General features: G+C 36.6%; 1 protein-coding gene across 1 annotated transcript in view; it reads left to right on the forward strand.

The window, feature by feature from the left end:
* The window catches only part of LOC123563744 (D-beta-hydroxybutyrate dehydrogenase, mitochondrial-like), a 52796-nt gene that overhangs the window by 6783 nt on the left and 18349 nt on the right, over positions 1-27664 (forward strand). Inside the window, exons 2-6 of the mRNA XM_045356721.2 lie at positions 10116-10343; positions 12091-12291; positions 14739-14891; positions 15351-15544; positions 18620-18856. Of these exons, the coding sequence (XP_045212656.2) occupies positions 10118-10343; positions 12091-12291; positions 14739-14891; positions 15351-15544; positions 18620-18856 (1011 nt within the window). The 5' untranslated portion in view covers positions 10116-10117. The remainder of the gene's footprint in view (positions 1-10115; positions 10344-12090; positions 12292-14738; positions 14892-15350; positions 15545-18619; positions 18857-27664) is intronic.

Consider the following 27664-nt stretch of genomic DNA (forward strand, 5'->3'; position numbering starts at 1 on the left):
GAAAAGGTTTACGAAGTTATTAGGAAATAATAGCAACATAATATTGTTTTTCTTTCCTTTATTCTTTTATTCCCTTAGTTCTGCGAAAATAGGTGCACACAGGCTACACAGAATGGCAACAGTAGATAATCTCGCGTAAGATAGTGTAGCATGTTATCTTATTGAAGCCGAAGCGTTTGCCGACTTGATCAAATCAAGAGATGCTTATGAAAGTATTACACTGGCGATGTGGCCGGCATGTAATAAACCAAATTGGGTCCAATTTTCAAACGACTACTGTTGATTTCTCAGACTTCCAATCAAAAATTCATTCCTTCCCTGTGTAGAAAATACTAATAACATTAAAGAAACACCATCATCATCATAAACAAACGATCTGATAGAAAGTTTTTCGCGGCATAAATTTTTATCCCTTTGCTGTCTGTTTCATACACCAGTAAAATGAGATCTCATTCAGTTCCCACATGATGTTGGCGAGATTTGCTCTATATGCCTTTCACGTTGCCGATCTATTTATTTTTATAGCTCTTTGTCTAAATACAACAGATTTATAGATTTCGATTTTTAGCTCACCTGTCACAAAGTGACAAGGTGAGCTTTTGTGATTGCGCGGCGTCCGTCGTCCGTCCGTGTGTCCGTCCGTGTGTAAACTTTTCCTTGTGACATCTCTAGAGGCCACAGTTTTCATGGGATCTTTATGAAAATGGGTCAGAATGTTCATCTTGGTAAATTTTAGGTCAAGTTCGAAACTGGGTCACGTGCCTTCGAAAACTAGGTCAGTAGGTCTAAAAATAGAAAAACCTTGTGACCTCTCTAGAGGCCATAATTTTCAATGGATCTTCATGAAAATTGGTCAGAATGTTCACCTTGATGATATGTAGGTCAAGTTCGGAAGTGGGTCACGTGTTTTCAAAAACTAGGTCAGTAGGCCAAATAATAGAAAAACCTTGTGACCTCTCTAGAGGCCATAATTTTCATGGGATCTGTATGAAAGTTGGTCTGAATGTTCATCTTGATAATATCTAGGTCAAGTTTGAAACTGGGTCACGTGCCTTCAAAAACTAGGTCAGTAAGTCAAATAATAGAAAAACCTTGTGACCTCTCTAGAGGCCATATTTTTCATGGGATCTGTATGAAAATTGGTCTGAATGTTCATCTTGATGATATCTAGGTCAGGTTCGAAACAGGGTCATGTGCGGTCAAAAACTAGGTCAGTAGGTCTAAAAATAGAAAAACCTTGTGACCTCTCTAGAGACCATACTTGTGAATGGATCTCCATAAAAATTGGTCAGAATGTTCACCTTGATGATATCTAGGTCAGGTTTGAAACTGGGTCACGTGCCTTAAAAAACTAGGTCAGTAGGTCAAATAATAAAAAACCTTGTGACCTCTCTAGAGGCCATACTTTTCATGGGATCTGTATGAAAGTTGGTCTGAATGTTCATCTTGATGATATCTAGGTCAAGTTTGAAACTGGGTCAACTGCGGTCAAAAACTAGGTCAGTAGGTCTAAAATTATTAAAATCTTTTGACCTCTCTAGAGGCCATATTTTTCAAAGGATCTTCATGAAAATTGATCTGAATTTTCACCTTTATGATATCTAGTTAAAGTTCAAAACAGGGTCACGTACCTTTGAAAACTAGGTCAATAGGTCAAATAATAGAAAAACCTTGTGACCTCTCTAGAGACCATATTTTTCAATGGATCTTCATGAAAATTGGTCAGAATTTTTTTCTTGATAATATCTAAGTCAAGTTCAAAACTGGGTCACATGAGCTCAAAAACTAGGTCACTATGTCAAATAATAGAAAAAACGACGTCATACTCAAAACTGGGTCATGTGGGAAGAGGTGAGCGATTCAGGACCATCATGGTCCTCTTGTTTTCCATGGCAGCCTGAAACACAATGGAGCACTTAAAGCTGTACAGCCTGAAAATAGTGAAATATTTATTTGCACTGATTTTCTGAGTCTGTCAGTTTTCTCAGTGTTTGACTTATTCAAGGCCGCCTCAATAGCTGAATGGTAGAGTGTCTACGGGAAGTCGAGGGTTTGATTGGCATGCCGTTTGATTCCCTACCACATCAATTTGATCAAAAAAAGACATGTGAAAAACAGTATTGGTAGCGTCCCTATGCTTGACACTTGGTATTTAAAGGGTTGTACCAGGAGGTGAAATAAGCCCGGGTTAAGTATCTGGTACTGGATTGTCACACTTGTAAGAGCTATGTATCTCATATTGTCCACAGATCAAATGCAGTGTTAAATAAAGCTTACCTTTTTGTTTTACCTTTTGTTAAAATGAAATGATCAAGATGCAGGGCTCGTAGTCCAATTAGTTTTAGGATGTTTAGGACAGCTTTATACAAATTTTAAAGATGATCACTGTCTGCATCTTTCATTTATAATGTGCTTTTCACAGCATTCCCATTCATGCAAAAATCTGCGTAATTCCCGCATAAAAAGTCACTTGCAAGAAAGTTTTAAAATTCCACGGGTACAATGCACACACATAAAATCTGACAGAAAATACATTGTTCTTCCTTAAAGAGCTGAAATTCAAGCAATCAGACTTTATATGCAAATTACCGCAATTCACACTGTGACAATTTGCTATGTGTCAAGTAGTCCTGGCTTCCAAAACTCTAAATGCCACTTTTTCATATTTTGTTTTTTCATAGATGCGGCTTTAGAGTTTTGGACCAGGCCTACTATGAAACCATACCAAAATAAAAAGTCGATCAACTTTTTATCACAAAAATAGTCAAATTGAAATTCTGAACGAAAACATACGGGTATCTTGATAAAGTAATTACCATATGAGGGTTGTCCAAGAAAATCGCGAACTTTTTTTATTATTTTGAAAATAAGCGACGCATGAAATAATTATTTTAACTGATGGTATTTAAATGTATACTCAACAGGACTATAGACTTTAAAATTAAATACCTCTCATATTATTTGAGTATTCTTTAAATAATGGACAGCAGTCAGTGCTAGTCGGCGCACGCTCAGTTTTCCTCCTACAAAAAGAAGCGGCTTCCATTTAAACTCCTGTAACTTACCCGATAGACATCTCATAGGATTGAAATTTATATCGTCGTTAATGGCAACGTGTGGCGTGTAATTATGTTGCATTTCAAGTCTTTGACATCACTTGCTTTATAATGGAGATGCAATTTTGAAAGTAACGGTCGCACACACTTTTAAGAAATTGCGATGTCAGATAAATTCGCGGCGCAGAAAGTATTTATAAAATATTGAGTAGGTTGCAGTATGACTTCTTCACAAACAAAACGGGAAGTGGACAATTCTGGAAGTCAGGCAGATGTTAGCAGGACACTTATCTTTACGTGGCACAAACGTTTTAAGGAAGGTAGGGCGAGTGATTCAAAGTGAGGGCGAAATAATACTTTTAATACTTTCTGCGCCGCGAACTTATCTGATGTGATCATTTCTGAAAGTGCGTGCTACCGTTACTTTAAAAAATTACATCACTATTTTATCGTAAGTGACGTCGAAGACTTGAAACACAAAATGATTACGCCGCAAACATTGCCATTAATGACGATATAAATTTTAATCCTGTGAGATGTATATTGGCAAAGTTACATGAATTTAAAAGGAAGCCACTTCTTTTTGTAGGAGGAAGACTAAGCGTGCGCCGACTAGCACTTACTGCTGTCCATTATTTATAAAATACTCGAATTATACGACATTTATTTAATTTTAAGCTCTATAGTCCTGTCAAGTATACATTGAAATAACATCAGTTGAAATAATTATTTGATGCGTCGCTTATTTTCAAAATAATCAAAAAAGTTCGCGATTTTCTGGGACAACCCTCGTATTTTCCCCAAGTGTTGGGACAGCATAAAATAATTATTTTGAAAAGTGCCCCAAAAATATGGACACAATAATCGTCATCGAGTAACATCCCCCACCCACCTGTGTTGAAAGGGGTTAGCAATTATCGGTAATTATTTAGTTGATAAACTAAGTAATTGTCCTTGTTTTCATCATCAATTAACACCCCCTCAAAGAGCTAAAAGAAGTGTGTTGGTATCATGACATTTGAAATGGAGATCAAAGCGGTATAGTATCCTGAGATTTTCATGGCGTAACGTTATGTTTTCGCGCCGTGTGGCACACCACTGTTTGATCATACCACCTCGGATCTTTAAAGAACTGAGAAGTAGATTTAGTCTTGTAAATATCAATAAAAAAAACTTTTTCTTTAATTTGTTAGAGCGAATGTGCAATATCCTGTATAAACTGACAGGTAAACATGTCAACTATAATAGCGGATATCCTACCTCTGTGACCTATTTGCCCCCGAGGAAATTACGTAATGGTTTGAGAAGAATATCTTATTATTATGTGTTGTGTCAAAAAATACATGTACAAAGATTCATTCAAAACTTTCTAAAGAACCGCAACAACATCATTATTATTATTTTTTTTTAAACACATTTTCTATTTATGTTCACGAGGTCACATAACCTATTCTGCAGCACTAACAGAAATCTGTTTGCCAAAAATCGTTTTACTCCATATTGTTAAATTGCTGCCGCTTTTTCATTGTTTAAGATTTTTCTATTCTGTTTTTAGCTCATCTGATTTTTTGAAAAAAAATGATGAGTTATTGTCATCACTTGAGCGGTTGTCGGCGCCGGCGTTGCCTGGTTAAGTTTTATGTTTAGGTCAGCTTTTCTCCTAAACTATCAAAGCTATTGCTTTGAAACTTGGAATACTTGTTCACCATCATAAGCTGACCCTGTATAGCAAGAAACATAACTCCATCTTGCTTTTTGCAAGATTTATGGCCCCTTTTGACTTAGAAAATATCAGATTTCTTGGTTAAGTTTTATGTTTAGGTCAGCTTTTATCCTAAACTATCAAAGCTATTGCTTTAAAACTTGCAACACTTGTTCACCATCATAAGTTGACCCTGTATAGCAAGAAACATAACTCCGTCCTGCTTTTTGCAAGATTTATGGCCCCTTTTGGACTTAGAAAATATCAGATTTCTTGGTTAAGTTTTATGTTTAGGTCAACTTTTTCTCCTAAACTATCAAAGCTATTGCTTTGAAACTTGCAACACTTGTTCACCATCATAAGCTGACCCTGTACAGCAAGCAACATAACTCCATCCTGCTTTTTATGCCCCCGAAGGGAGGCATATAGTTTTTGAACCGTCTGTCTGTCGGTCTGTCCGCATTTTTCGTGTCCGGTCCATATCTTTGTCATCGATGGATGGATTTTCAAATAACTTGGCATGAATGTGTACCACAGTAAGACGACGTGTCGCGCGCAAGACCCAGGTCCGTAGCTCAAAGGTCAAGGTCACACTTAGACATTAAAGGTTATTGCATTGATGGGCGTGTCCGGTCCATATCTTTGTCATCGATGGATGGATTTTCAAATAACTTGGCATGAATGTGTACCACAGTAAGACCATGTGTCGCACGCAAGACCCAGGTCCGTAGCTCAAAAGTCAAGGTCACACTTAGACATTAAGGGATAGTGCATTGATGGGCGTGTCCGGTGATGCATGAATGTGTACCACAGTAAGACGACGTGTCGCGCGCAAGACCCAGGTCTGTATCTCAAAGGTCAAGGTCACACTTAGACATTAAGGGATAGTGCATTGATGGGCGTGTCCGGTCCATATCTTTGTCATCCATGGATGGATTTTCAAATAACTTGGCATGAATGTGTACCACAGTAAGACGACGTGTCATGCGCAAGACCCAGGTCCGTAGCTCAAAGGTCAAGGTCACACTTAGATTTTAAAGGTCTTTTTTCATGATAGTGCATTGATGGGTGTGTCCGGTCCATATCTTTGTCATTCATGCATGGATTTTAAAATAACTACGCATAAATGTGTGACACAGTAAGACGACGTGTCGCGCGCAAGACCCAGCTCCGTAGGTCAAAGGTCCTAAACTCGAACATCGGCCATAACTATTCATTTAAAGTGCCATCGGGGGCATGTGTCATCCTATGGAGACAGCTCTTGTTGCAATAATTATTGCCCCTTTTGGACTTAGAAAATCATTTTCTTGGTTGAGTATTATGTTTAAGTCAACTTTTCTCATAAACTATCAAAGCTATTGCTTTAAAACTTGCAACAGTTTTTCACCATCATAAGTGGACACTGTACATCAAGAAACATAACTCTATCCTGCTTTTTGCAAGAATGATGGCCCTTTTTAGACTTAGAAAATCATGGGTAGGACAATATTTCTATTACACAAAAAAAATCAGATGAGCGTCAGCACCCGCAAGGCGGTGCTCTTGTTTGTACTTTCTGGTCAAAAATCTGAATTTTATGCCCATAGTATGTATCATTTATTTACTTTTAGACAGAAATAAGTATTTAGGATTGCGCTGTTTGAAATTTTGCAAGTAATTTTATGAAAATTTGACCGTTTTTATAGAATTTTGCCAACATTTCTGTCGATATCTTTTCAAAACCGTTATACAATTCAAACTGTATTACTTCTCAGTTGGTGTTGAAAATCTGAAGTGACAGCGTTCGACACTAAAGGTGTCCCGGGATCCCGAGGACATCAAAAATCCGCAAGGGATCCTAAAGTTCACAATTTCGGTGTTCCATCGGGACTCTTGATTTTCAGATAAAATATGATTCTAAAAAAATTTACCCGCATAAATTACGGCACGTGCGTCGGCTTGACTCGCAAAAATTTACTTAGATGCGTTCCAAGTTCGATAGTTCTGCCCCCTGTCAATCAAAATCCCAGTGAGCCGGCACAAGCGGAAATATGGCAGTAGGCGGAGCGTCGTATGTTTATTATCTACCGACAGATGTCAGTCACGCCACACGCCAAATGACACGTGCTTATCTTGCGGTTTGTATTTAGTACAATATGCCTTGTCATTATCAAAGGTGTTTATTGATCAATGTTTACAAGTTAATTGATAAACAATGTAGCCTTAGATTATCGTGTTTGTACCATTATTTTGTGTGCTCGATACGATTACATGAGCCGGTCGGCCGTTACGGTCTATAACAAATTTATTATCATTGCCGAGGCTTTGTTTGGGCAAAACAAATTAAATAAGCAGAAATTATACGTGGTATGATGAGAAAATAAAGTTAAAACAGTTATCTTTTCAAGAACTTTAACTGTTACTTTTGTTTTTCGTATTTGTCACTCGTTTTCTAGACCGACATTTTCGAACATTTTTATCATTTCTTACAAGATTTTTCTAGTACAAACTAAAATAAAAAGCCAATAAAACGTCTGCATTTATGAAAAATATGATCACTGTTGCCAAAGCAGCTCTTATTTAGAAGAATTTGCTGATAATAAAAGCATGCAAACACTAAACCCCACCCACTTTTAGGCAATGTGCAAAATAAAACAACTAAAATATGAAATGTTTAAGAAAATCTGTTATGACCAATGTACTAGTTTTAGATAAAGTCTGGGAGTTGCATTAATAAGGCCTAAAAAATCTTTGTATCTGGTAACATGCTCAAAAAATTAGGGTAGGTAGGTCGGAACATTTTTTTTTTTTGAATTTTTTTTTATTTAAGAGAGACTTCTCGGAATTTTTTTTTATGTCAAAAAAATGATTACAAATAAGGGGGTTATAAGGGGGAATGAACTAGGCGGCATACATTTAGACGAACTACAACAAATGGCAGAGGAGTGCGATGGTAGTGAAGATGAGGGGGAAGAGGACTTGGACAGAAATGACATTATTCTTTTACAGCAAAAGTCATAAAGCTATTGTTGTCATTGATGTAAAATGGAAATAAAGTGGAAATAAAATACATGTAGTACTGTAAACAGTTGTGTTTGTTAGATTTTACTTTTTTCATGTTCTTACCACATTTTGTTATCAGGAACTCCTAATTTTCAGCAGGGATTCCTAAATTTCCCAGCAGGTATCCCTCCTTCGGGATACCTGGCAAAAAAGTTAGTGTCGAACGCTGTAACTGTGATAATATTAAAAAATGAATGCATGACACGCGTTTTTTGTATACGTGTTGGTAAACAAAAGTAACGGCGATGTAAATTAGACATTACGATAGGTCGCACGTGCTTGTGGAATGGAAACTTACCGGCATGGCATTTTAATATCTGTACGATATGTGGGTAAATTCCAGTCAGTGGTAAATTAAAATAAATTACCAACGGGAAACAGACTTCCTGGCTGCAGCAAAAAAAAAAAAAAATACAACACTTGATGAAAATGTTACAAAATTTTTTTTGGTTCTTATAATTATTTGATATTTTGATCGATACAAAACCATACAATGTATAATAACGGTATTTGAGTTACATCTTGAATCGGTACACAACAATAGTTCCAACACTTAGGGACGAAAAATACACTGAGAAAATACATGTCCAAAAAATTAGGGACAAGAAAAATAATTATTTTTCCAGATTTTAGGGGTGTCCTAAAATTAAGGGTGTCCCAAGACTTAGGGAAAATACGGTACATCAGTTAACACGGTTTACCAAATTCTGCAAGCAAATCTTACAATAAAATCGTCCATTTTTACAAGTCACTTTTAGATCTGCATCATTTTGGCAGCCATTTTTTGAAGAGCTACAGCGAGATTCTCGCATGACGTCACCACACGAAACGCAGAAAATATACATGTAGAGCACCTTGTAAACAAAAAAATAAGTGATACATACCAGTTTTCTTAAGGAGTTATCTATAAAAAAAATAATTCAAATCAATTTCAATAAAAAATTTCCTTTGTCCCAACTTTTTTGTCACTGGGACACTGATGCAACTTCAAACATGAAGCAGCACATGTTAGTACTCTCTTAGCAGTTCACGGGGGTGAAAGGTCAGTCACGTATTTCAAATGAGCAAGATGGCGGCATAAAGTAAAACGTTTCAGGCCAGTTCAAAATTGTCAGGTATTTCTGCCTTCAGTTATGGGTTTTGATGCGTATGATATGGCACAATGGTAGATTTTACTATACATTGATGGATTAAAAAGTACTGCTGCCAATTTCTTTTAATATGTACAAATGCGAGTGTGTCAGATTTCTGGCATGATTATTGGTATGATTTCCCTATGGAGTACACTTCAGCGCTTCAGTCCAAATCCAGCATATAAACCGGGTGCGCTGAAGTATCTTAAGCTGTGTGTCAAGACGAGTTGAATTTACATGCCATTGGCTTAATTTAAGCTCCGCCTACTTGTGAGTTTTTCCCCGAGAACTGTGACAGCTAAATTACTCGTAAAACTAGACGCGATAATATTCAGGAAATCAACAACGCGGTTACATCTTTGACACTTTCCGATAATTTGCATGCTTCCTACTTCACTAATCTTCTTCTGCCCCTTCCCTGGGTGGATGCGCAGGCTGATCTGGATCCATGCTGGTCGCAAATGCAATATGTTGGTTTTCTCATGGTGCCGCTCATTTGTATTTAGCAGCCACATGTTTCATACAGTTACTAACTAGCCTTTAGCAGCCTATTAGCTAACTTCTCAAAGTGACTTTGTTAGAATTTCAAGCTGTCAGAAGCAGCTGCCTGATCGTGACTCTCAATTGGCGATTGATTAATACAGGTTGGGCTGTATGTCATTAGGGCAGTTCTGCACATTCGGACCAAAATTTTTTTTTCCATTGTAGAATTTTATCAACCCTTAATTTTTCAAAACTCAAAGTATACTTAGAAAATTAAACTTATTGAAGTTATGACTTGTAGTGTGGAGAAATGGAATATGTCCATGTGCTTGTTTTTAAGGTATTTACTCATGATTAAAGAGATCCTTGCATTTCAAGCTGATTTTTTAAGACATGTTTTGGAATTATGTTAATGTCTGATGTTTTAATATCATATTTTAATTTTATAAAGATTGTTATGTTGCCATTGTGATAAATTTACTCATCTGTTGCCATTTATTCATAAAACAATTTTCATTTCTGTACACTGAACCTAGGCTTTATGTTATGAGGATAAAATTAATGATGTTAATTTCATTACTTTTGTTTATCAGACATGCAGAACTACCGTAATGAAACAAGTGTGCATTCTTTATGGTGTCAGATAGAAACTTTAGTATGGTAATGAAAATAACTTCATCTTATTTTTGTACCTTTCAGAGATGACTGCTGCAATGAAGTGGAAGACTTATATAGCATACCACTCATTTGAGTTTGCCTATCTAGTCGTACTTGCTATCCTGCCGTTTATTGCAGCTATACGTATTGTTGCTACTCTCCTTATAACTTTCCTCGTGGCGTGTGGAGTGATTTCTCTGGTCAGGAAGTTAACACGGCGATGTGTTGATGTGAATGGACAGACTGTAATCATATCTGGATGTGATACAGGTATTACAGTCTGTTAGCTGAAATAATGTAGTTTCTCTCCTACTTAAGATTCAGCATTTAATCAGTATTTCTAGTCCAAAACTGAAAAATAATAATCTAAGAAATCTAAATATAACTGGTACTTTACCCTTTTATATTATAATGCTACTTTAATGAAACATAGATTAACCAGTAACGTTAAAATTTAACTTCATGTACCTAAGAAAAATGTTTAAACTATAATGTTTTAAATGTCTATCAACACATTTCATTTAAGACATACATATTCAAAAAATCTTCAGTGATCTTCTGCATATTTCTGTTAGAACTCTTAACAAGGTTTAGTATAAGTTTCCTTGTCCATTTTTATGCCTCCGGCACTGATGCGGGAGACATATAGTGATTGTCCTGTCATTCTGTTTGTTTGTTCATCCGTACGAGGTTAACCAAATGGGATTGTTTCATCTAGCATCAATACCCCTTACTAGAATGACTTGATATTAATGCAGATGTAACCTGTGACCATTCCTCATCTTCAGACATCACCTGACCTCAGTTTGACCATGAACTTGATCTCGTTTTGGACTTAGGTTGCTTTGTATCGACAAGGATGCCACCGGAGGCATCAAGCGTTTACTGAATGCAGCTTCTTGTTTTACCATATAATGATTCTTAATGAACCACCTTATCAGTAACAGTGTTCTTCATGAAGTGATGCATTGCAGCTTTGTTTTGTTCTAACTGCACAGATTGGTAGAGTATCCTTTTTAAGTACTATACAAGGAATTAACTGTAAGCACAATAAAACTGTTTTTAATTGAATTTTATTACTTGTATCAAATGTTAAAAAAAGCTATCTGAGCAGAGAGTTTTGAACAAACTTTAAGCTTTTTACTTAATCCTGTTAGTAATTTATATGTAATTTGTAAATATGAAAGTAAATCATGCAGTTGTGTCCAAACTAATAATATGTATAGATCTGTATAAAGGTTATATTTACATGTACATGCAGATTAAGTCTTACTTTTGCACAAATTAATGGCTCTTGACACTGGTATTTTTATTTAGATTTCAAAGGACACACCTGTATTTCTAGTGACTATTCTTTCATTTAAGAAATAATTTATAGCAAAATGGTGCTTTAACACTGTTTATACACGATGGGCGGTTATACACCGGGCATAATAATTTCACGAGGGCGCAGCCCGGGTGAATTATTTCGAATGCCATATAACCGCCCGAGTGTATAAATAGTGTTAAAACAATGTTTTTCTATGAATTATTTCCATTCTAATATGAATTTAATTGTAAAATTTAGATCAAATATGACAGAACTGTTTCTTCGCATATGCATGGCGCCAACTGTTAGGTCATCATGCTCTTTGTTTATGCACGCCAGGAACGGAAATGGTAATGCGACTTGCGGAAGAGTTCAGTTTGGGCGCAAAAGATGGCAAATTATTCTGCAAAGCGAATAACCAACTTAATATATGTGTAAATTAATCAAGATAGTTGTTCAATGTGACATTTCGTTTTAAACATGCTATTAAGTAAAACATTTGATCAAATTTGAAAGTGCTATTTCTAGATGTATACATGGCGCTAAATATCACGTCAACGTGACGTCAACATTACATCGTTGTGATGATTAAAGCATTGTTAGTCATATTAGAATTATCTTTAATATTGATATATATGTCATAATTGCATTCTAAAATTGTGTTGCTGCCTCGTCTTCCCCCACTAGTATGGTCTGTGTTTCCCGCAGGTTTTGGTCATGCACTGGTAAAGAGATTAGACTATCTCGGTTTCACTGTGATTGCTGGTTGCCTTGATGACAAAAGTGAAGGTGCTGAGGTTCTACGTAAGTGGAGTGATTCAGGACGGATCCATGTTGTACAGCTTGATGTTACATGTGAGGAATCAGTCGAGAAACTCCGCACTTACGTACAGAAACATTCCCCAGAAGGTGGGTTACCATATTTTCTAGAAAATAGTAGATATGGTGAGAAATATCTTATTTATGTTGAATTTTACATTTTTTGTGAAACTGTCTTGATTCAATAATTAAACTGATGTACAATATAGTCTATTTACATAAAAAGTTATAGAGATAGTCAAGCCCTGCTTTTAAGCTCACCTGAGCACAATGTGCTCAAGGTGAGCTTTGTGACTGGTCATTTCTGGCGTCCATCATGTGGCGTCAGTCGTCCGTTGTGCATCAACATTTGCCTTGTTGACACTCTAGAGGCCACAGTTGTGACCCAGTCTTTATGAAGCTTGGTCAGAATGTTTGTCTTAATGATCTTAAGATCAAGTTCGAAACTGGGTCATGTGGGATCAAAAACTAGGTCAGTAGGCCAGATCAAAGGAAAATCTTGTCAGCACTCATAAGACTCCACATTTTAAGTTTGAAACTCATGAAAATTGGTCAAAATGTTTGTCTTGATAACTTCTAGGTCAAGTTCAAATCTGAGTCATGTGGGGTCAATAACTAGGTCGCCAGCTGAAATCAAAGAAAAAGCTTATTAACACTCTAGAGGCCACATTTATGAACCTATCTTTGTGAAACTTACCTGGTCAGAATGTTTATCTTGATGATCTTTAGACCAAGTAAGAATCAGGGTCATATAGGGTCAAAAACTAGGCCAGATCAAAGGAAAATTTTGTTAACACACTAGAGTCCACATTCTAAGTTTAGTTGGTTAATTGGTTAGAGTGTTTGGCTTTATGACCTCTAGGTCTAGTTTGAACTGGGTCATGTGGGCTAAAAATCTAGGTCATTTGATCAAATCAAAGGAAAAGCTTGTTAACCCTCTAGAGACCATATTTTAAGTTTGGAGCACATGAGAGTTGGTCAGAATGTTTATCTTGAAGAAATCTAGGTCAAGTTCGAATATTGGTCATCTGGGGTAAAAAACTAGGTCATCCAGCCAAAGCAAAGAAAAGGCTTGTTTACACTCTGGGACACATTTTTTATTCAATCTTCATAAAACTTGTTATCATGAAATCTTGGATGATTTTAGATCTAGGTAACGTGGGGTCAAAAACTAGATCACTAGGTAAAATCAAAGGAGAAGGTTGTTTACACTCACTTATTTGCTCCAGTCTTCACGATGTGTTACTCAGGTGAGCAATCTAGGGTCATCTTGGCCGTCATGTTTGTTGATTCTTAGCTCGGAGCCTAGTTCTGTAAATACCAGTAACTTCACCATGTATAAATCTGAGATGTTTTGGCTCCAGTGTAACTTTACTATAATATATCTCATGTTTGTGGGCTCAAGTATAACTTCAACATTTGTATATCTCAGGTGTGTGGGCTCTTGTGTGACTTCTCTAACTTTGCATCTCAGATGTGTTGGGGCTAGATTAAATGCACCAAGTTTGTATATCAGGTGTGGGGGATCTAGATTAACTTCACCAAGTATGTATGCCAGGTGTGTGGTCACTATTATAACTTCACCATGTAAATATATCTCAGGTTTGATGCTGTAGTGTAACTTCACCATGCATTTATCTCAGGTGTGAGGCTTTAGTGTAACTTCACCATGTATATATCTCAGGTGTGTGGGCACTAGTGTAATTTTATCGCATATATGCTGTAGTGCAACATCACCATGTATATATCTCGAGTGTGTGGGCACTAGTGTAACTTTATTGTGTATATGCTGAAGTGTAACTTCACCATGTATATATCTCGGGTGTGTGGGCACTAGTGTAACTTTATATTGTATATGCTGAAGTGTAACTTCGTCATATATGTATCTCAGGTGTGATGCTGTAGTGTAACTTCCCATATGAATATCTCAAATGTATGGTCTCTAGAGTCTATGTAGTCTATGCTGTAGTGTAACTTCACCATATATGTATCTCTGGTGTTGGCTGTAGTGTAACTTCACCATGTATATATATATATCTCAGGTGTGTTGGCTGTAGTGTAATGTCACCATGTACAAAATGTATATATCTCAGGTGTGTGGACTGAAGTGTAACTTCACCATGTATGTATGTCAGAAGCGAGGGTTCTAGTGTCATGTCACTATGTATATATCTCAGGTGTGTGGGCTCTGTTGAAACATGTATATATCTCAGGTGTTTGGGCTATTATTAAAGATGTATATATCTCAGGTGTGTGGGCTCCGTTGAAACATGTATATATCTCAGGTGTTTGGGCTCTGTTGAAACATGTATATATCTCAGGTGTGTGGGCTCTGTTGAAACATGTATATATCTCAGGTGTTTGGGCTATTATTAAAAATGTATATATCTCAGGTGTGTGGGCTCTGTTGAAACATGTTTATATCTCAGGTGTTTGGGCTATTATTAAAAATGTATATATCTCAGGTGTGTGGGCTCTGTTGAAACATGTATATATCTCAGGTGTTTGGGCTATTATTAAAAATGTATATATTTCAGGTGTGTGGGCTCTAGTGAACAATGCAGCAGTCAATTTTGTTGGTGATGTAGAATTCTGCACAATGGATCAGTTCAGGCATGTAGCTGAAGTGAACCAGTTTGGAGTGATCAGACTCACTAAGACATTCTTGCCATTAATTAGAAAATCAAAAGGTAAGTTACTGCAAGTTACTGTGAAATCATTTATTTTTGTTATGGAATATAATTTCGTTTGATCACAAACTTAAATCTCAGTTAACAAGTGAAATTCCAATCCATTTTATGTTCATAATTTGTAGTCCACAGAAAGCGGCCACTTTGGCTGAAAGCATGAAATTCTGTGCAAACGAAATTAAATTGGCATGAAACTGAAAAGGCACAAAATTAAATTGGCATGAAATTAATTGATCTCACAATATTCACTATATTTAAATGCTTGTAGTTAGAATAAATGAATTAATAATTTTTGATAAAGGATGAAAATTTTGTTTTCATATTTTTAATTAAATTTGTCATAATGACATTTTTGTCTTGAAAATGAAACCAATTTAAATATTTATTTTAGTATTTGATGGCCATGTTAAAGAATACTTGGATATATGATAATTTATGAATTAGCATTTTTTACCGCAGGAAGAGTTATTAATGTAACCAGTGCAAAGGGTCGTATATGTCTGCCAAGCAATGCAGTATATGGTGCTACCAAGTATGCTATTGAATCCTTCTCGGATTGTCTGAGACTGGAGATGAGAAAGTTTGGTGTCAATGTAATCATTGTGGAACCTGGAGACTTTGGTGGTACCACAGGCATGCTCAGTGCTAAAACTGTAAGTATGGGTCACAGAAAGGTGTCAGTGCTAAAACTGTAAGTATGGGTCACAGAAAGGTGTCCCTAAAGGAGTTTTAATACAGAATCTATTGTTATGGGGGGAAACATTTTTAAGGAATGGCCATATTTTCTGAAACCAGACCATTCGTTGTCTTGAATTATAAATGAATAACTATATAACTGTATATAACTATTTATGAGTCGTGCAATGAGAAAACCAACATAGTGGATTTGCCACCAGCATGGATCCAGACCAGCCTGTGCATCCGCACAGACTGGTCAGGATCTATGCTATTTCCTAACTGTTTCCCAAATTGCAACAGGCTTTGAAAGCCAACAGCATGGATCCTTACCAGACTGCGTGGATGTGCAGGCTGGTCTGGATCCATGCTGGTCGCAAAGCCACTATGCTGGTTTTCTCATGGTGCAGCTCATATTATGTCCTAACAATTCAGTACAAGTTTATGTTCATTTGAACATGTGTTATGAATACAAGTGGTCTTTATTATAAAATCAAAAAAGTTCAGAGGAGAAAACCATGAATAAAAAACTGGGTCAAAAAACAGCATTACATACATGATAATTTGCTTTTCAGTGTTAAAATCATATCTTATTAATATGATTAAATGCCTTGTAGCCATCATTAAAAATCAGCAACAACGCCCCTACAATTTTAAAGTCTCCTGAACGTGCATTTTTCAAGTATGCAAGCCTAATTTACTTCATTTTTAGCTCACCTGTCACATAGTGACAAGGTGAGCTTTTGTGATCACCCTTCGTCCGTCGTCTGTGCATGCGTGCGTCAACAATTTCTTGTCTGCACGATAGTGGTTTCATTTATGATTTTATTTTAACCAAACTTGCACACAACTTGTATCACCATAAGATCTCTGTTCCTTTCTTGAACTGGCCAGATCCCATTATGGGTTCCAGAGTTATGGCCCCTAAAAGGGTCAAAATTAGCTATTTTGACCTTATCTGCACAATAGCAGCTTTATTTATGATTTGATTTTTACCAAACTTGCACACAACTTTTATCACCATAAGGTCTTGGTTCCTTTCTTGAACTGGCCAATTTCCTTTATGGATTCTAGAGTTATGGCCTCTGAAAGGGCCAGAATTAGCTTTTTTGACCTTATCTGCACAATAGCAGCTTCATTTATGATTTTATTTTAACTAAACTTGCACACAACTTGTATCACCATAAGATCTTGATTCCTTTCTTGAACTGGTCAGAATCCATTATGGGTTCCAGAGTGAGGGCCCCTGAAAGGGCCAGAATTAGCTATTTTGACCTTGTCTGCACAATAGCAGCTTCATTTTTGATTTGAATTTAATCAGACTTGCACAAAACTTGTGTCACCATAAGATCTCGGTTCCTTCCTTGAACCGGCCAGATCCCATAATGGGTTGCAGAGTTATGGCCCCTGAAAGGGCCAAAATTAGCTATTTTGATCTTGTCTGCACAATAGCAGCTTCATTTATGATTTGATTTTAACCAAACTTGCACACAACTTGTATCACCACAAGATCTTGGTTCCTTGCTTGAACTGGCCAGATTCCGTCATTGGTTCCAGAGTTATGGCCCCTTAAAGGTCCAAAATTGGCTATTTTGGCTTTTGCAGCCATATAGAGACTTCATTTAAGGTTTTATTTGATACAAACTTCCAAAATATCTCAACAACAATAAATCTTGGATTCCATGATGAATCAGATCCAATTGTACGTTCCAGAGCTATATCTGATTACCTCCCCTGATTGCAATCAGAATGGATTTATATCAGTAAGTACTTATAGGACTTATTTGAAATTTCATTATTGGCATTAGTTGGACTGAGACAATCAGGGTAGATAGCTATGGACTGATTTTATCTCAAATTACCTCCCTTTATTTCAAATTAAAATAGGTATATCTCCATAACTAATGAAGATACTGATCTGAAATTTCATTTATGTCAACAGATTTATTTGGCAGATCCTTCTTTTGTTCACTTACAATAATTTTTTTTTAATTACTTCCCTTTTACGTTACTATAAATAGCTTATTTTTAGTAACTTTTTTATTATTGGCCGTAGGGAAAAACCAAGACCACTTTTCTGTGGTACAACATGGATGGTACCTCCAATTTTTAGGTGTATTTTGACATTTCTGTACCTTGTAAGAATTTTTTTTTCTTTTTGGTTAAATTTCTTCCCGTTGTTGTTTCTGTCCTTCGGAATTAGATATTTTTTCAGAGTACCTTCTTGTCCTCAAGTGCAATGATAACAGGTGAGCGATATAGGGCCATCATGGCCCTCTTGTTCAGGTCTGTATTATTTTAAATTGTGGGGCCTCCGTGGCCGAGTGGTTAGAGTCATTGACTTCAAACCATTTGCCCCTCATCGATGTGGGTTCGAAACCTCATTTGGGGCGTAGAATTCTTCACGTGAGGAAGCCATCCAGCTGGCTTACGGAAGGTCGGTGGTTCTACCCAGGTGCCCGCTCGTGATGAAATAATACACGGAGGGGCACCTGGGGTCTTCCTCCACCATTAAAGCTGGAAAGTCGCCATATGACCTAAAATTGTGTCGGTGCGACATTAAACCCAACAAAATAAAAATAAATAAATATTTTAAATTGTACATTTTAATGGTTGAATTCTTCATGTGAGGAAGCCATCCAGCTGGCTTACGGAAGGTCAGTGGTTCTACCCAGGTGCCCGCTCGTGATGAAATAATGCACGGAGGGGCACCTGGGGCCTTCCTCCACCATTAAAGCTGGAGTCGCCATATGACCTATCATGTGTCGGTGCGACGTTAAATCCAACAAAAAAACAACAACATCTTAATGTTTAATTTACAAGATCAGTCATGTGATAGGAGCATTTCAACCACACACTTCAAAGATGGCCTTGCTGAAATAATGTGAATTTTGATTGTAAGTAGTTGATTCTTTTTCAATCTCTGTTTTTTTTTCTTTTTTAAATTAGATACCGTACTTGAGTACCTTTATAGTCGAGACAAACATTTTAGATATTGTCTTGCAGAATAACTGTGTTTAGCCACTTTAATCCACTTGTAGTATTGTTTACAGTTACAGTGGCTCAGGAATGAGATGGACACAATGTGGGACAATGCTGAGGAAGATGTAAGGTCCATATATGGCAAGGATTATTTTGAGTCTATTTATACAGGCACTGTTGAGGCGGCGAAGGAAGCTGCTAAAACGACTGCTGCTGTTATAGACTGTATGGAAGATGCTGTGACAAATGTGAAACCTAGGATACGATATCTCGTAGACGGAAGCTGTAAATTGATTGATCTCAATAATGTAAGTATTAGACAGTTTCTGCCAGATAAATGTCTCAAAATACATTTTATATACATCATTGCCAAACAGATATCAGTAAGCTCTGTGAAGTACAAGCTTAGACCAGTATACAGCCTGTATTGTTTAATGATGTAGATTTTAGACTGAATCATGCTTTTAAGACTATTATATTGATGTTGCAAAAACCTTGTGAATCTTTTAATTTGGATTATTTTCTGTGGCATTTTTTTTGACAAACAACCTGATACTACTTGTCACAAAGTGGCTTGTTAAGTTAAACAATTTTCTAAATCATTAAATTTTCATGTGTACGAAATGTTGTGGTATTGGTTAGAACCAGGGCTCAGGAAATTTGCTGGTTTGTCGGTTTTGGACCGATTTTTAGCTCCACTATTTGGAGAATAGGGGTGCTATTCTATGCACCCCAGTGTCTGCGTGAGCTTTCTTGGTTAAAGTTTTTCGTCAACCTTTGTTTTTAGCTCACCTGAGCCAAAGGCTCATGGTGAGCTTTTGTGACCGCTCAGTGTCCGTTGTCAGTAGTGCGTCCGTCAACATTTCTAAAAAAATCTTCTTGAAAACCACTAGGCAGAATTACACCAAACTTCACAGGAATGATTCTTGGGTGGTCCCCTTTCAAAATTGTTCAAAGAATTTAATTCCATGCAGAACTCTGGTTGCCATGGCAACCGAAAGGAAAAAACTTTAAACATCTTCTTGTCTAAAACTGCAAGGCGTAGAGCCTTGATATTTGGCATGTCACATCATCTTATGGTCCTCTATCAAGATTGTTCAAATTGTGCCCCTGGGGTGAAAAGAGGCCCAGCCCTGTGGGTCACAAGTTTTACATGGACTTAATATATAGACTTATATAGTAAAAACCTTTAAAAATCTTCTTGTTTAAAACATGACCTAGGCCTTTGATATTTTGTTTGTAGCATTGCCTTGTGATCCTATACCAAAATTGTTCAAATTATGCCCCTGGGGTGAAAAGAGGCCCTGCCCCAGGTGGTCTCATGTTTATATAGACTTATATTGGAAAAAAAACTTTAAAAATTTTCTTGCCTGAAACTGCAAGGCCTAGGCTTTTGATATTAAGTATGTTGCATTTCCTAGTGTTTCTCTAACAAAATTGTTAAAATTACGTCCCTAGGGTAAAAAGGCCCTGCCCTGGGGGTCGCTTGTTGTAATTATGAGTTATTTAAGAAAAAATACTTGAAAAATTATCAGGTCATATTTCCTAGACTGTTTAATTATAATTACCTGATTACCCAAGCGATTAGGGATCACTTGACTGTGACCTTGACCTACTGACCTACTTTCTTGTTTTTTAAGATACAGCCTTGAAATTTGGATGACATGTACAGATTTATTTTTCAATTAGTAATGAATTCCGATGACTTGTTAAGTTTTGCAGACAGCATGTTAGATACCCTCACTTTCGAATCACATGTTACAACACCATTATAAAAAGACAGCATATTCTAATTAGAACGGGTCGCTAATTGTTTCAGTTGACTCAGTTAATGAAACTGAAATGGAAGTAATCTGATCACCGAGAGTAACAGAGTGTAATTGGTATTTTTCCATTACGAAATACGAGTTTTTCTTAATTTTCGCAAGTCAAAACCAGTAACCTTGGGTTTACCCAACACCCTTCTGTAATTTTCACATTTCGATTCGGCGATGCGTCCCATAGGACGCTCATACTTCAAGACTGCGTCCCCAGCAAATTTTATCCGTATATGACGCAGGATGCAGACCTAAAGTTATCACTTAGAGGCCACATTTTTTGGTCCAATATTAATGAAAATTGGTCAGAATATTTGTCTCCATGAAATCACTAGGTAAAACACGTTTACACTGTTATGGTATATGACTCAGGTGAGCGACCTAGGGCCATCTGGGCGCTCTTGTTTACTTAGAATTTCAGGTGATTTCAGTGCACTTTCTCTATACCTTTGTTATAACTTAATGAACTTGATTCAGACTTGAAATATTTCTTCAATATTATCATCCTCATCATATGAGACATGGTCCATAACTCTGGTGCATATATTTCATGAATTATGTCCCAACTTTTAGTTCCAGTTTAATTTTGATTCTTTTTCGCCTTATCTCTGTTTTTGTTTGTTCTAAAACATTAGCCACATCATATGACATAAGGTCCATAATGCTGACACATATGTTATGAGTTATGCCCCCTTTCTACATCGAATTTTAGGTTCAAGTTATGATGATCTAAAGATCTATCTCAGTTGTCACTAAATACATTTGATTCAAACTTAAAAAAGTTGTTCCACTTTATTAGCCACATGATATGACACATGGTGAATTACTTTTCCAGAAAATTTTCATGAATTAGTTCCTTTTTAGCTCATCTGATTTTTGGAAAAAAAATGATAAGTTATTGTCATGACTTAATCGGTGTCTGCGTCAGCGTCTGCGTCGGCGTTGCCTGGTTAAGTTTTATGTTTAGGTCAGCTTTTCTCCTAAACTATCAAAGCTATTGCTTTGAATCTTGGAGCACTTGTTCACCATCATAAGCTGACCCTGTACAGCAAGAAAGATAACTCCATCCTGCTTTTTGCAAGATTTATGGCCCCTTTTGTACTTAGAAAATATCAGATTTCTTGGTTAAGTTTTATGTTTAGGTCAACTTTTCTCCTAAACTATCAAAGCTATTGCTTTGAAACTTGCAACACTTGTTCACCATCATAAGCTGACCCTGTACAGCAAGAAACATAACTCCATCCTGCTTTTTGCAAGATTTATGGCCCCGTTTGGACTTAGAAAATATCAGATTTCTTGGTTAAGTTTTATGTTTAGGTCAACTTTTTCTCTTAAACTACCAAAGCTATTGCTTTGAAACTTGCAACACTTGTTCACCATCATAAGCTGACCCTGTACAGCAAGAAACATAACTCCATCCTGCTTTTTGCAATAATTATTGCCTCTTTTGGACTTAGAAAATCAGTTTTCTTGGTTGAGTATTATGTTTGTCAGCTTTTCTCATAAACTATCAAAGCTATTGCTTTAAAACTTGCAACAGTTTTTCACCATCATAAGCGGACGCTGTACATCAAGAAACATAACTCTATCCTGCTTTTTGCAAGAATGATGGCCCTTTTTAGACTTAGAAAATCATGGGTAGGACAATATTTCTATTATACAAAAAAATCAGAGCGTCAGCACCCGCAAGGCGGTGCTCTTGTTTTACTTATTTTATATTTTGAAACAAGTCATGGGTGCTGTCTCCTTTGACAGCTGTTGTCTTTTTGGTCTAAATGAAACATTGTTAGAATGTTTGTCTTTATGAAATCTAGGTCATATTTGAATCTGAGTCATCTATGGCCAAAAACCAGGTCATTCGGTCAAATAAGAAGATAGAACTTTCTATCATTTCAGTGTAATCTAGGCATTTGCAAACTGGTCACCTTGGTATAAAACTCTATTACTAGGTCAAATAGAAAAAGATTTACATTGGAAATCACATTTTTGAATGGATCTTCATAAAATTTTCTTGACTAGTTTCCGCACTACATTGTAAATACAATTGTTATCTTCCATGATACAGTTTATGATGTAGGGGTAACGCATGTTTTTTCGTGTTATAACATCTGCAGAATCCTGAGGGATTGGTTGGTACCTGAGGGATTCTGAAAATGTTATAACACGAAAAGAACATGCGCTAAGGCTATTCTAGCAGAAAACACGTAAAAAACCAGGTGAATTAATATATTGTCCCTCAACGTCATTGAATTTCCAGGAAATGCGCGGTAAAGTCTACGTTGTTTTGTCACGTCGACGTCATTTCATTTTGAATTATCCGTTTTGAGGCGTAATGCGTTTACGCTTTGCCACGGAACATGCATATATAAAAAGGTGTTATAACAGCACGTGAGCGCGAGAATCTCTCTGCTAACACACGTTTTCTCTCCTGTTAAAAAAACCCCGAAAAGTGACAATAACAGCAGTTTTATGCTAGAATGATATGATATGGTCAAGGGCAAATAGTCATTGTCTGGTGAGCAACCCTGAGGGTAATCATGGAACTGTTATTTAGATAATAAAATCATGGCTGCTTTGGGGTGCTAATTTTTCCTAAATGGTTCTATGGAATATTGAAAACAGGGCTTCGGAAATTTGCCGGTTTGTCGGTTTTGGACCGAATTTTGACTTTTCAGACCGATTCGTGAAGTGAAAAAACGAAAAAAATTGGTCCTGTAAAAATGGAGAAAAGTATAAATTTCGGTCTGATATCTCAATACACGATCACCTGCCAAGTAGGAAATTGTTAGTCGCACCCTCAGATAATCAATAAACGTGTCAAATGGTCTGATTGTCACTTTGATAATCGGTCCATAATTAGCACGTGACGCAGTCAGTGCTCGCGCGGCACATCCTTTAATGTTTGCAGACAGCTGACTGCAATGTATTAAACATTTTTGACTGGTTTCCAAATGTTTCTGACTGGATCCAAATCATTTCAACAGGGATCCACTTCTTTTATTTAGAATCCGACGGATGGTTTATTTCAAAAGGCTAAGTTTGATCACGGTAAAAAACAAAATTTAATGGTCACTGGATTTAATCAAAGAGCTATAATTGTACATTATAGGTCTTTGATTTAATGAGACATCACACAGAAAACCGATAAAAATAGTTTTTTTAATCCCCCGCCGTGGCGGAGGGATTATAGGAATGGTCTGCGTCCGTCCGTCCTTCCGTCCTTCCGTCTTTCCGTCCTTCCGTCCGTAACAAAATCGTGTCCGGTCCATATCTCCTAAACCCCTTGAAGGATTTTCATGAAACTTGGGTCAAATGATCACCTCATCAAGACGATGTGCAGAACCCATGAGTCAGCCTTGTCAGTTCAAGGTCAAGGTCACAACTCAAGGTCAAAGGTTTGAGCCTTCCATTTTCTGTCCGCTCTATATCTCCTAAACCCCTTGAAGGAATTTTATCAAACTTGGGTCAAATGATCACCTCATCTAGACGATATGCAGAACCCATGAGTCAGTCATGCCGGCTCAAGGTCAAGGTCACAGCTTAGGGTCAAAGGTTTGAGCCCTCCATTTCGTGTCCGCTCTATATCTCCTAAAACCCCTTGAAGGAATTTTATAAAAACTTGGGTAAAAATGATTACCTCATCAGAATGATGTGCAGAAATTATGAGTCAACCATGCCAGCTCAAGGTCAAGGTCACAACTAAGGGTCGAAGGTTTGAGCCTTCCATTTTGTGTCCACTCTGTATCTCCTAAAAACCCTTGAAGGATTTTCATCAAACTTAGGTCAAATGATCACCTCATCAAGAAACTCATGAGTCAGCCATGTCAACTCAAGGTCAAGGTCACAATGAAGGTCAAAGGTTTCAGCTCTGTATCTCCTAAACCCTTGAAGGATTTTCATGAAACTTGGGTCAAATGATCACCTCATCAAGACGTTGTGCAGAATTCATGAGTCAGCCATGTCAGTTCAAGGTCAAGGTCACAGCTAAAATCAAAGGTTTACCCTTTCACTATCCATAGCAGTGGCGGGGGATATAGCTGTCTTTCAGACTGCCTTGTTATTACTTGATTTGAAAAAATTACATGATTCATTAATTTTGTTGGGGCTCCAGTTGAAACAAGTGCAGAAAATCGTCTTTGCAACCCGACTGTACAAAAAAGAAAAAGAAAAAAATGGACTGGCAGACACGAATGATAAAGAAAACCGGAGAGGCGCTGTTTATCAAATCGGTCTTTTAAAAAACGTTTCAAAATGAAATTTTGTTTACATCAGAAGAGAACATATAACTTTATAAAATGTAGTTGCTTATTGAAGTACAGCGTAAGTGAAATGAAATATCCGCGGCCAACCCGCGTGACCTTTTGGTACTATACATGCGGGAAATTCGATCTCAGCGTTCACATAACATACACATTCGGTCCGTGGCAGAGTATTCTTAAAATACTGAGGCTGTTTAGCAGAGAATATGTGTCGTGTAATTCACTTTGACGCATTGTTTTTTTATAGAATTTCGTCAAAGAATGAGGAACATCACAAAGTATCTGCCGTGTATATGGTACCGAAGTCACGTGTGTTGGCTTTGAGACTAGCTACGTACACGGTGTCAATGCCTCGGCAATTTTATCCTTGCAAGTATTTTCTCGGAAAAACATCGAAATTTAAACAAAGTAACGATCACACATAACACTGAATAACTGTCTTCATTGTATGGTAACTCGCAGTGACCAGTAACTCAGTTTTAATGCATGACATGCTTATTTCTTTACTCTGTCACGTTTTACAAAATATGTAATATTGGGAATGCGGTGGGTAGGGTAGCGCCGATGTCAGGATTTTCGTTTCGGACGAGTGAGTTACCAAAATTTCTAGAGCCCTGATTGAAAATGCTCTATATTTAATCTGCAGGCCATTTTTAGCTCACCTGAGCCAAACCGCTCAATGTCCATCGTCAGTTGTCAACATTTTCAAAAAAAATCTTCTTGAAAACTACTGGGTAGAATTACACCAAAAAACTTCACAGGAATGATCTTTGGGTGGCCCCATTTCAAAATTGTTCGAAGAATTGAATTCCATGCTGAAGACTGGTTGTCATGGCAACCAAAAGGAAAAACTTAAAAAATCTTTATGTCCAAAACTGCAAGGAGTAGAGCCTTGATATTTGCCATATGACATCATCTAATGGTCCTCTATGAAGATTATTCAAATTATGCCCCTGGGGTGAAAAAAAGGCTCTGCACCGGGGGTCACAAGTTTTACATAATTATAGACTTATTTAGGAAAAAACTTTAAAAATCTTCTTGTCTAAAACCACAAGACCTAGGCCTTCAATATTTGGTATGTAGCATTGTGTGAAAAGAGGCTCTGCCACGGGGGTCTCAAGTTTTACATCGACTTTTATAGGAAAAAACTTCAAAAATCTTCTTGCCTGAAACTGCAAGGTGTAGGCTTTTGATATTTGGTTTGTTGCATAACCTTGTAGTCCTCTACTAAAATTGTTCAAATTATGCCTCTAGGTGAAAAGAGGCCCTGACCTTGGGGTCCCAAATTTAGCATAGACTTAATATAGGGAGAAAAAATAAAAATCTTCTTGTCTGAAAGTTCAAGGCCTAGGCCGTTGATATTTGATATGTAGCATTGCCTAGTGGATCTCTAACAAGATTGTCAAATTATGCCCCTGGGGTGAAAAAAAGACCCCGCCCTGGGGGTCACTTGTTATTTGAGTTATATAGAATAAATACTTCAAAAAATATCAGATCATATTTCCTAGACTGTTTAATTATAATTACCTGATGACTGTAAGTGATTAGGTGTCACATGACAGTGACCTTGACCTACTGACCTACTTTATTGTTTTTTAAGATACAGCCTTGAAATTTCATAGACATGTACAGTTTTGCACAATGATCTTTTAAAACTGACCTTCAGTGACCATGAATGTGACCTACTGGTATTTTAGCATCAGTTTGCCATTTTAAACTTGTGGCTCATATTACTCAGGTGAGGGATTCAGGGTCATCATGACCCTCTTGTTTAAAGGCATTTAGCAGTTTAGCTATTGTGGGCGTGTTGTTTTCAGGTTTTTACATTCAAATTTGTTGATTTTCACATGTGGCTTCTCTTTGGTTTCCTTTTCGCTCTTGGTTTCAAACAACAGAGTTTCAGTCCTGTATCCTTGTGGTTAGGTTTTTCCATTCATGTGACTGCCAGACCATAGATACTTAAAAGTTAATTTGTTAACAAATATTAGGTGACTAACTAATGAAATTTGTCAAGTGAATTTTCAAGGAAAGCAAACATTTTTGTCCTGTATGAAGTGAAAACTCTATGAGGGTGATTGTCATATTAAAGTATGTTTCAGTTTTAATTCATTTTGCACGCATAAACTTTCCTCATAAAAATACAGTTAAGCTCGGGGGAGAGGGGAATTTACTATTTTCCTAAAATGACTTCTTCTCCAAAAATATCTGATCTTGAAACTTTCGAAGTGGTAGGATTGCATGCGGGGCCTTTGTCTTAAAAAGGCATTAAATCACTTTTTGGGGTAAACGAAGGATTTGTTTAAATTTAACCCAAATTATCATTTACACTTATTTGTGTCCACTGAGTTGTTAATACCTAAATTTTTCACTTGAAATTTTTTAAACTTTGTTTTTTCCTACCCCTTTTTGCCCAGCGAAAGCATTATTTTAGATAATAAAAATTTTAAAAAACACTTTTTTCCTTGGAGATAAAATATAAGCCTATCAAATTTAAAGTTAAAAGATTTGCTTGACAATACAATTTTGCCAAATTCATACTTCCCTTGTCACTTGGTTCCGATTGAAAAAAAATAATTCCAAGCAACACTTGTTTTAACACATGTCTTTTTTTTTCAGGTAGTTGAAATTTTCCAAATTTATCAATAAAAAGTAAAAGTAAATTTATTTGAATCAAAAGAAAAAACCCCACTTTTTAAACCTTTTTTAAAAAGGGAAAAATTCCCAAAATTTCATAAAAAAAAAAAGTAAAAAATTTAAAACATTCAAATAGAGATAAAAATCTAGTAATGGGTCTTTTTTTTCCTTAAATAAGTTCTAACAGAATTTATAAAAAATGTTGAATGTTGCTCAAATGTATTGACCCCCTTTTAAATCTCCCTTTCATTTTTACAATAATGAATGGGTAGTTAAAGGTGGAATAAAATTTTATTAGGATCAACAACTAAATTTTCTTCTTTTTTAATACACAAACTTCAATAAAAACATACGGGCATTTTAAAAATTTAAAAAAATAAATAAAAGAAAACTCGACTACACCATG

Source organism: Mercenaria mercenaria, chromosome 2, assembly GCF_021730395.1.
Source record: "Mercenaria mercenaria strain notata chromosome 2, MADL_Memer_1, whole genome shotgun sequence".
Lineage (NCBI taxonomy): Eukaryota > Metazoa > Mollusca > Bivalvia > Venerida > Veneridae > Mercenaria > Mercenaria mercenaria.